Source organism: Erithacus rubecula (genome assembly GCF_903797595.1).
Source record: "Erithacus rubecula genome assembly, chromosome: 9".
NCBI classification, from domain to species: domain Eukaryota; kingdom Metazoa; phylum Chordata; class Aves; order Passeriformes; family Muscicapidae; genus Erithacus; species Erithacus rubecula.
The window spans coordinates 9,940,839-9,951,876 of record NC_136660.1 but is presented as its reverse complement, the minus strand read 5'-3'; the positions used below and the strand labels follow the sequence as shown (position 1 = coordinate 9,951,876).

At 46.2% G+C, this 11,038-nt stretch overlaps 1 protein-coding gene across 1 annotated transcript in view; it reads left to right on the top strand.

Moving 5' to 3' along the window:
* Nucleotides 1–3,451: 3,451 nt before the first annotated feature.
* NRG3 (neuregulin 3) overlaps nt 3,452–11,038 on the top strand; it is a 337,142-nt gene continuing 329,555 nt past the window's right edge. The window contains 2 exon segments of the mRNA XM_079312184.1: nt 3,452–4,476; nt 4,478–4,875. Coding sequence (XP_079168310.1) covers nt 4,178–4,476; nt 4,478–4,875 — 697 coding nt within the window. The 5' untranslated portion in view covers nt 3,452–4,177.

The window sequence follows — 11,038 nt, the reverse complement described above, 5'->3', positions numbered from 1 at the left end:
AGGCATCCTTTGGGAAATTCTGTTTTATCCACCACATCCACCTGCTGAAGTACCAGAATACAGCAGGTGAGGTGAATGCTGGAACAACTCACAAACTCAAGAGTGGTTGTGCTCTCAGATTACACCACAAAGCAAAACAACTGTGGAGGTTTTGTTGCAGACAATACTTACATGAGATAACAAGTAATGTCTTTAGTGTTTTGTAAAGCTTGGGAGGAAAGAAAGGCTTTTAACTGCATGTGTATGCAGGACTGGGATAAAGGCAAACCACATGCGTATTGTTTACATGCTGAAATGGATGTAGCTCCATTTCATGGCTCTGATTTTCCAAATTTGAATTTCTGCTTCTTTTGTTGGCTCTTCGGAGGATAGTTATCCCGAGGCTTCCAGATCTGATTCCATGATAGCAGTTAAACAACAATGTAACTCCCTTAACTCACCCACTGCATTTCATTGTCTGGAATGATGGCTGTGGGCAGGTGTGAAGCCAAGCAGAGCAGCACCCTTGTAGCACGAGCATTAGCTGGGCCATACCTACTGACAGCCAGGATGGAACCCCCTGTGACAAACAAGGTGAGACATGAATAAATGGCATAGCTGTGCACTGCTGTGCCACACCAGTGCTTAAGAAAATACCACTTCTGACTCCATCGTAGGTAAGTCATTTTTATCCACAGATGTCCTTGAGGAGATGCTACAGATTTATTTGCATATTATGAAGAAAAGTAAAGAAAAATGAATTACATATTGTTTTCTGATCGTGATAAACATATTTCCAGAAAAAGTAAAGGAGTTGGGCTATGATACAAATGAGTAGGAAGAAATGCAAGTGAGAGCTACCAAATACCTACGTAAATTAGAATTAATGCATGGAACAGATTCAGTTTAACAAGAGTGGGCTGATTTGAGGAACTGATTATGATTTGAATATTAATTTTTAAGGACAGAGAAATAATCTAAAAGCATTCAGAGACTGTGTTTTTGTATACATCATAACATTTTAACTCATGACTAAGTCATTACAGGAAGTCATTTCCATGTATTGACTTCATTAAGGTGTCTGTCTAGATGAATGACTTTTTTTTTTTTTTTTTTAACTTTAGGATTACCTATTTGAAATACATTTGCATTTACTATGAGGTTAAGGGAAGCTTCTTGTATCAAGATCCATTTCATGTTTTTAGACCAAAGAATTTTCTTCAAGAGGCTAAAAGTCATTGGTAAGATCTTAATTAACATATCAGTTTTTAAAACATAACTGTTTTAAAACATAACTGTTTTTAAGTAATTCACTTAAATAAGGCACATTGAAAGCATTCCATAATCAATTTCAAGAATAGTTTGTCAACCCTCAATAAGAATGGGAAATTGTAAGAAAAGAAGCCTGAAAATCATTACTATTAATACAGGAAGTCCTCCAATATTAAAATGATGAAATGGCTACACTTGAGTGATCCTAATGGTATCATATCCTGAGGTCTTCCATTAGAACCATTGCAAAATTTAGGAGCTGATAGCTTCAAAATCTTAGTGGGAGAAGAAGTACAGTTGAGACTTATGAAACTCTGAAAGAGTTCAGGACAAACTCATGAGAAGAATAAAAGCTCTCTGTCTGGTAAGTGTTGTAAAACATTTTTGTTTTTCTAAGAAGCTCGTACAAATTATTTGAGGATGAGGACGGAGTGATTCATACTGGGCTTAGTGAACTGAAATATGGCTATGGCAGAGGCAGGAGCTACAGGACATCTGGACAGGCAACACAAAGCAGGACAAAGGTATTCCAAGCTTACAAGGAAGGCAAGAACTTTGTAGGGCAGGCACTCATGACTGAAAGCACCTGGTTCCAGATCTCCATTAAATCAGTGAAAAAAAAATCTCTGGATTTGCAAGACTTCCCTGTCTTTCTCATTTTTTTGCCTTATTTGGCATATATTTGTGGTTCTTTCTAAATTCTTTTCCTCTTCACTTAAGGAGTAGAAACCCCTAAATTCATGTTTTCCAGTGCCAAAGTGGGGTGATTTTTAAAAGTTTTTAAATAGTGCACTTACCTGATAAGCCACTTCCACAGATCTTCCTGATGGCTGTTAGCACAGAACTATCTTAGAGGAGCTGCCAAACTCCAGAGGGAGTTCTTGAAGTGACAATAATCTAGATATCTAGTTATTGTGATATTGATAATTTAAATTATTTTAATATTCATTCTGGAGAAAAAAAAAATCAAACCGGTATGTTTCAGTCGTAATATTTTATTTTCTCTATTTGTGTCTTTATTCACAGATTGCTTCCAACTTTCTTGCTCACTTATCCTGTAGATCAATCAATACCCTTAAAATACATGAGTAAGGAAATGGTACCTATGCAGCAATGCCAGAAAAGGATACCAATAAGGTAACAGCTCAGAAGAAGGGGTTAAATACATCTGTACCTGTATAATTCTATGGAGCCTTTTCCAAAATTTTGAAAATGGACACTAAGCCACCTTTGGCAAGCTTCTGTTAACCCTTCAGTGACCACCCTGGCTGGTGAGATGTTTGTCCAATAAGTGAAAGGAAAGAACCCGTTGTTGACTACATTGAACTTGGGAATTCAACTTTGGTGTAGACCAAACACGCCATAGTTAAGATATCAAAACTTGTCTGGCAACCTCAGTACGTGGCTATGCTATCAGTTTCTCCCGAGCTGCTGAATGAATTGTTCTTTTGTTGCAGGTGTGAGGTGGGTTGTTGTGTTTTGTTAGATTGTTTTCTTTTTTGTTTCCTTTAGTGAATCCCTTTAGAAACAAGCAATAAAATGCTGCCGGTTGATACCTGTCGGGCAGCATCAAGGCGGGAGAACCCCTGTCCCGAGCCCTGGCGGTGGCTGGGCTCCCTGGCGGAGCTGTCCCCACCCTCTGCGCTCCCTGCACACGGGTCTTTTCTGACATGCAGCACCAGCCTATGGGATCGCTACCACAGGATGGGTTCGGGAGCTTCGCCCCCGCTCCGCACCCCCGCCCCTTTCTCTTTTCTTTCTCTTTCCCTTCCTTTCTTTCCTAGGCTCCGTTTGCCGTAGCATACACCCTCCCGAGGGCTTTGCCTGGATCATTTATTTATCTTGTGCGCATTAAGAAACCACCATTAGGCTGTGGTGGGAGGCGCCTTGCTCGGTGCGCGCTCGCCTGCCTCCGCGGCGCTGCCAGAGGAATACACAATCGAGCCGAAGCTGCAAGCTTGGCAGGAGCTGCCTTTGCGTGCCCCCTTACTTGCCGGATCCCTATATTTTTTTGCCGACTGGATCATTGCCGCTCCCCTCCAGGATTTTATCTTAATTTTTTTTTCTTTGCGTGCGTGTGGATTATTCTTTTTTTTTTTTTTTTTTTCCTCTGGAATCCTCGCCGGAGTTTGAATGCCGGGCCGGACATAGCGCGGGCGCGGAGGAGCTGCGCGGAGCCGAGCCGTGCCGTGCCGAGCCGAGCCGAGCCGTGCCGAGCCGTGCCTCCTGCCCCGGGCCCCGCCCGCGGATCGGCCTCCCTGGCCCGGCGCCGGGCGCGGGTTGGCCGCGGGGCCGCGGAGTGGCGGGTGCGCCGCGCCGCCGCCTCCCCGCGGAGCCGCCGAGGGATGCTGCTGCGCCGCGGCCGGGCATAGCAGGAGCCGAGCGGGCGGGGGAGGGAAGGAAAGACGGAAAGAAAGGATCCCCCAAGCCCCGAGGGGAGAGGAAAGGCGAGAGAAGGTGCGCCAATGTGAAGGAATGTACCTGCCCGTCGCCGGAGCCGCAAGCTTGGGATAAAAAATAAATAAACCGAGGAGGCTGATCACTGCGACTTATTACCCGAAAAAAAAAAAAAAAAAAAAAAAAAAAAAAAAAAAGGAAAAGAAAAGAAAAACCTTGTAGCGGAGGGACAAGAAGAAGAGCGACGAGTCTGCAGCGAGCAGCGCCAGAGCCGGGCGCCCGGCGGATGGCGCGGCCGTCCCGCTGAGTCCGCGGCCGCGGGAGGCTGCGCGGGGCGGCGCGGCGCGGCGCGGGGCATGCCGTGCCATGCCGTGCCGGCGGCGTGACTGAGCGGGGCGCTCCCGCCGCCCGCCGCTCGGCTCCGCACCGCGCCGCGCTCCGCTCCGCTCTCCTCCGCCGCATGCCGCCGGCAGCCGCGGCGCGCTGATGCCCCGGGGCCGCGGCGGCGCTGCGGACAGCAGCCCCTAGGATGAGCGAGGGGGCTGCCGGCGCCGCGGCGCCCGGGGCGGCGGAGGCGGCGGCTGCGGCGGGGGGCCCGGGCGGGGATGGGGCCGGGGGGCCGCCGCGGGAGCTGCGCTGCAGCGACTGCATCGTCTGGAACCGGCAGCAGACGTGGCTGTGCGTGGTACCCCTCTTCATCGGCTTCATCGGTCTGGGGCTCAGCCTCATGCTGCTCAAGTGGATCGTGGTGGGCTCCGTCAAGGAGTACGTCCCCACCGAGCTGATGGACGCCAAGGGCGTGGGGCAGGACCCCTTCTTCCTCTCCAAGCCCACCGCCCCCCCCCCGCGGCGCGGAGACCACCGCCGCCGCCACGCCGCGGCCGCCCAGCCGCGTCAGCCCCCGCCTCACCACCATGAGCCGGGCTCCCCCGCGGCCCCCCGGCACCCGCGGCCCCGCGCGGGGCGGCCCGCGGCCCACGGCCGCCCGGCACCCCGTGCCGCCGCACACGGCGCCGCCCGCCAGCGGCCCCCCCGGCACCGCCGGCCGCGCCGCCCGGCCGCCGCCCGCCGCCCCCAGCACCCCGCCGCTGCCCGCCTGGCCCACTGCGGCACACGCTACCTCCTCCTACAAGATCTACGTCCACGACTCGGCGCCGTCCTGGACCTTGTCTCCCTTCCAGGAGTCGACCACCACCACGCCGGAGGCCAGCACGACCCCCAAAACCCGTAAGTGTCGCCGGGCGCCCCGCGCCCTCGCCCCGTCCGGACCCGGCGGGGTCGGAGGTGGCCCGAGGTGTCGTTCCCGTGCGAGAGGCTGGACAGCTCCGAAGTTTGCGCTTCTTTCTCCCTTCCCTGCTCGCGCCCCCTTTTTACCCCCGGCAAGTTCCCTGCTTGCGTGTTGGATGTTGAAGCAGGAGCAGCCATTTGGGGAGACTGCTTTTCGTTGTGGTTTTAGGAAGGCTGCGGACCCCCTCCCCCTTTTTCCCTTCCAGGCTGGTCTGCGAAAGGTACTTAGGAGAGGTTGGGAGGTGTCTGAGCGGGAGGGAGCGGTGGTGACCCCCCAGAAGGGGCAGTGTGGAGAGAACGGTCTTCAGCAGGTGCGGGCTGGATTGTGCATGTGCTGGTGATGGAGTTTGGCTTCCCGCACACCCGTGTCCCTTGAAAGCGGGGCGGGCTCCGCAGGGATGCACTCTCCGTCCCAGAGCCCGGCTCCTGAAGGAGCCGTGCCGGCTCCGCCGGGAAGGAGCCCGGGCACCCGCGGATACGCAGACCCATCCCAGCGCTTCGCCGGCTCCCGTGTGTAGCCACAGCACCGAGTTGCCTATCTGACTATTTTTTTTTTAAGCAGAGGAGGGGGCTAGTTCTCCGATTGATGCTTGGTGGCTGGTTCTTCCCACCCTCCCAAGCACAAACCTAAGCATTCGGGTTAAAGCTGAACATTCATTTGGTCTGGGTGCATCAACTTTCAGCTTCTCGTAAAGGTTACTTAGGACAAATGCAGTCCTTGCCAAAGAACTTCCGTGCGATGCTATTTAGTGAAATGCTCAATTACACTGTGTTACAGTGTTCTTCTGCGCTTTCTTGGATGCAGTAGAGGAAAAGCCGGGTGTCCTCCATTAACTCTTGGTTGCTACTGCTGGGAACCTCAGTTCAGTTGAATTCCTTTTACAGCCCTGGGCTCCCCTTTTGTATGCTAATGTAGGGCTGTTCTGCTGGAGGATTTTGTTGGAAAGCTCTATGAACTTTATTTGTCTATTAAATCTATTTGTTGATAAACACCGGGTCAGGGAGGATAGGCAGTGCAGACTGATCCTGTGAATTGCCAAAATTGGGAGGACAGCTAGCTGGATGCGTATGTGTGGGTGGGTGGGTGTGCAGGTGGCGGATGGCTGGGAACCATTACGAATGAAGCTATCACTAAATCAGAAGAGCTAACGAGGCAATAACTTGTTTTGCCTGTGTCTGCCACAGTAATTGAGGGAGCAGCAGCCCTTACAGGTGTGTCCAAGCCTGCATGTTCTGTAGGTACAGCCTAAGGTAGTTCAGCAGTTACCAGAAGGAACATCTTTTGTGGAGCTCAATGCAAGCTGCTTCAATCAGCTGTAGGGAGCTATATAGGGCACTTCTTAAAAACAAAACAGCAAATGAAGCCAGATTTTCAGATTTTCATACATATACTTTCAATCCTAGTGTGAACCAGATATGCTACATGGTTCTGGAAACTGCTGTGATCTGTGTGTGTGTGTGTATCTGCCTGGGCTTGCCAGGTGGGATCTGTAAGGGTCTAAATGCTCCCTTGCAATCTCTTCCTTTCTTACCTTTCTGTCTCGTATGTAAGAGAAATCCACAGCAATTTCCGCCCCTCTAGGCTGTCTCTTTACAAGGTATAGAAGGCAGGAATATTCTGATTAATAAATAATGTTCAGCTGGCAGGACTCTCCTCCATGCAAGGCACACAAAGGAAGAAGAAAAACCACAATCTTGAAATGTTCCTGGCAGTTGCAGAGCTTCCTAACTATTTTTTTGTTTGTTTGTTTTTTGTTTTTTGTTTTTTGTTTTGTTTTTGGGAGGCTGCTAATACCTTTTACAGCGGGTGTTTCCCTTCATTAAATGCAGCTCAGTTATAGGATGGAAATGCAAGAAGTGCAAATCCAGCAGAAATTGACCCTGTTTGGGCACATTGATAGCAGAGATTATCATTAATGGAAGATTAAATAGATTACATAAAAAAGGATTTGAATTTGTAGGGCATATGAACATTTTTTTAAAGCCTACAGCTGTACTCTCCTGATACATATAAGCATCTCTACGGATACATGTAAAATTCTTTGAGGCTGCAATATTCACTGAGGGGGGAGAAAGGGGAAATGCAGCCTTTGTGCTGTGAACTGCTGACATGCTGTGACCCCAAAGCAAGTATCTGCATCTGCCACTCACAGCTCTCAGCAAGAAAGGGAATTATTTTAAAAACAAATTCATCCTAATTTTCCAGGTTGAGCTGCATGTTCCTTCTGTGCCCGTTGTTCCAGCTGCTATTGAAATGAAAGTCATGGATCCTGTTGTACCTTGTGAATACAAATTGACAGGATGAATCTCATGCCCCAGCCTTCAAAATAGTGCATGTCCTTGTGCCATCCTCTGGGTTGGCAAGGTGGGAGTCATAGGTTATTTAGCATTTCACAGCTTTTAAGAAAAGAAGCAGCTATCTTTATTTATACTGGTTTGTGTTGTAGTTTTTTAAATTGTTCTAACATGTTAAAATGGGCTCAAAACAGGACCTAGGAAAATGGGAGGCAAATCAGACGTTATTTCTCCAGAAAGCCAGATGATTGCCCACCTGAATAAGTGTTGGTAAAGCCTTTTCTCTGTGTGTGTATTCATCTGAGGAGATGTTGTGAAATCTCTCTTTTTTTGTGGGTGTGCATAATGACAATAATTCTTGGTTGTGTTTCACTCAAAGTCGAGCTATCTGTTAGCTGTTTTGAAAGTTCTTGATGAAGATCCTTCAGGTTCTGACTAAGCAAAAGCCACTTACTCATCAGATCTCTCTCTGTATCTTGTGCCTGCATGTGTTTTCCATGATCACATATGGACTATGCCTTTTCAGCCTAAGCCTCTTTGTCCAGTGCTCAGTGTAAAAGTCAATCACTGATTTAGAAGGATAGTCCAGCCTGTAGATCAAAAAAATTAACCAACAGACTGGAACATGCTAGTGAGATTTTATTTTTATCAAGCCATTGGTTTCATTTCTAAAGAGTCATGCCCTGATTTTTCCAATATGCATTTTTCATGGTATTCTGGGTTCTTCAGTAATGCTATTATCCTCGATTTGAGATACTGTACTTAAAAGAATTCCTGTGTGAATTCAGCTGTGAGATAGCACTGTGGTTTCCCTTGTGTTCAGATGACCAAAGGCTAATGCACAGAACTGAGGTGAGGCAGGTGGGGCTCAACTAATGCACAGCAACCAAGAAAAGAGATGTTACAGAGCACTTAATCAATATATCTCGTGAAGTCCAATTGCAACCTCTTTTTTGTGAGTCTGGCTATACTTTGATTTCCTGCTAAAGATTTTCTGGTCCAGTCGTTTATCCTCGTCATATCTATGACTGATTGTTGTGCACAGCATGGGTTCAAGTAACAAGCATCTGGCAGATGCACTGCTACCAGCACTGACATTTTGGTAAAAGCTGTTTGTTTTATTCTGCACTGACTCAAATATCTTTTTTACATTAAGGATGACACTTAGAAGGAACTGCGGGGTTTTCACCAACTGGAGGGTGCTGTGGGAGGTGCCAAGCTGTAGTAAAAGCAGAGCTACTCTTCCCAGAGCTCTGGAGCGTTCTGCCAGCAGATGACACGGATGGCGAACGCTTCGCATGATGAGCGGGAGCCGTCCCTGCATCCAGGGAGCACACGTGCCTCTGGCATTAACTGAGATTAACATGCCAGCTATCTACCAATCCAAAATGCTTCAAAAGCTGTTGAATTGGAAAAAAAAAAATACTGAGGCAAACAACTGGGAGTTTTAAGAGCGTTTGCTTCTTCTTCATTCTCACTTATTTTCTATTCGCATACCTTCAGTCAGTACCACAGATGTGATTGGATTTGTTTCCTTCCCATCTTAGAGGCTTGTTGACAGGAAGGCTAACTACCATCAAGGTAAAAATAACAAACAGATGTGCAGCCACATCACTGAAGTAAAAGTTATTGCAATTTATTTTATTTTTCATATTTTACAGGTATAGCTTGCTTCATCTGTTTCAATTAAGTTGGAGGACATAGGACTTAATTCCATCTTCCATTTTAAATCTTCTTTATAATTAGGGACTAGACCAGATATCACTGAATTCATAAAGAAGTGCAATATTCAGATAAGACCCACTCACGTATGTACATTGATTCTATTCAGATATATATCTTTTCATTTCATTAAAGTGATTGTTGGAATCTTATGACCTAGAAGAGCTTGCATGGCACTGGCATGATGGGTGGGAGGGACATGGCTGAAAGTATTCCATGCTGATTTTTAACCCTGAAGGAAATTTATCTGGGGACTGTAGAGTTTGTCATTGATTTAACCTGTGATCACTGGTGAAAGCAAAGCCTTGAATTTTATTTGGCTTTTTTTTTTTCCTTTCATTTATACAAGGACATTATGTGATATATGTTGACAACAGAATACCATTATTAAATTAGAGTATTGATTCATTGCAAAGGATTATGCTAAAGTAATCTTGATGGTTTATCTAAACCCACAGAAAATGGAAATTAAAAATTAAAGCAAAAGACCTGTCTCTACTGTATTGTGTCTAGTGTTGCACAGTGCATTTATCATATGACTCATTGCTTTGGATGCAAAGCCCAGTAAACACATGGATTGCTTTGGATTTGGCCTTGACTTTCAATTTCATATGGTTTTCATTTCTTTTCATTTCAGCCCATATGGTTTTCAGGAAGTACCTGAAACTACCAGTTTTGTTTGGTTTTGTTGATTTCTCCTGTGATTGTTTTGGAAACAAACTGCACAAGGAAAAGTGCCTAGTAAAATCATGTGGGATGACTTGGTCACAAGCATATATAAATAAATTTGTTTAAAACAGAGGCTTATTTATCTCTGAGCCTGGTGATTTCTTTTTGAGTTTCTTTATGTTTGAAGAACTTTGCAATACTGTACATACGTGTGTGTGTGCACAAAATGCAAGCAGGATTTGTGCATTTGCACAGTTTTTGAGGAGGATCAGGATCTCACAGCCTGTAGTAACCCCAGGAGCAGTCTTTGGCTGCTCTGGTTCTGGTGCTTGTCCAGTCAGAGTGGATCAGAAAAGAAACCCACAGGTTTCACTGGAGCTAGTTGGACTGAATGCCAAGCCAAAGGGAATCTGTTTTAATTTGGAAACCTCTTTCAGGTTCTGTTCTGTGGAAGGGTTTGTAGTCACTGTTACCATTAAGCACAAGTTCTTTTTTATTATTATTTTGCATTATAAGAGTAAAAAAAAGCCAGGAGAAACAATGAAATACTTTGTGTTATGGCAATGTTTTCTTCCCACAAGGGACTCATTTCTTGGCTCAATATGGTGAGGGTTGGACTCATCATTTAATGAGACAGCTGTGCTTCAGATCCAAACTGGGGCTGTGTTTTCTCATGGCTCAACTGAATTTCCAAGGTGGACAGCTCATAAACCTGCTTGCTTACTTTCACCTTCCCTCAAAGTCAATCCATCCCACTGAGTGAAGTGCATCTTCACTGGGGTAAAGGAGCTGAGGGTGGACAGAGGGCATTTCCAGCCTGGACAGGACAGAGGTGAACCTTCAGGTGGCTTCTGAGCAGCACAGAGGAAGCAACTGCACACAAGTGGGAAATGATTTTTGGATGGGTTTCTACTTTCTGTCACACTGGTTTCTGGGGTTCCTTGGTAGAATGCCTTCAAGAGGAAAAAATTGAATAACGCAGCCACCAGGAAAATTAAAATAGCAACTGCACTTATAAATTTCCATGTCCTTTTCACGGAAGAAATGCCTAATTGGATGAACTCTTCCTGGTGAATTTTGGAGGCAGTGGAGAAAAATATATTAACTAAATGCATATTGCTAACTGTTTAAATGGTTGTTTCTGTTTTTCTATGTACTATGTTAGTCTAGTAATGTTTAAAAATAACAGATAAAGTAATCCTTCCAGAATTCCATCTTTTCCATCCTCTAAGACCAGTTTTTTTTATTCTCAAAGCTGTGTTTCTCATGTAGCTTTTAAATAGGAGGATTCTATGACTTTCAGGTCTTTTTTACAACACATTCCTCTTGTTTTTTGGTTTTTTGGGGTTTTTTTTGGTTTTTTTTTTGTTTTTTGGTTTTTTTTGATGTGGATGTGTTGACTGCTGACTGTAAGAGA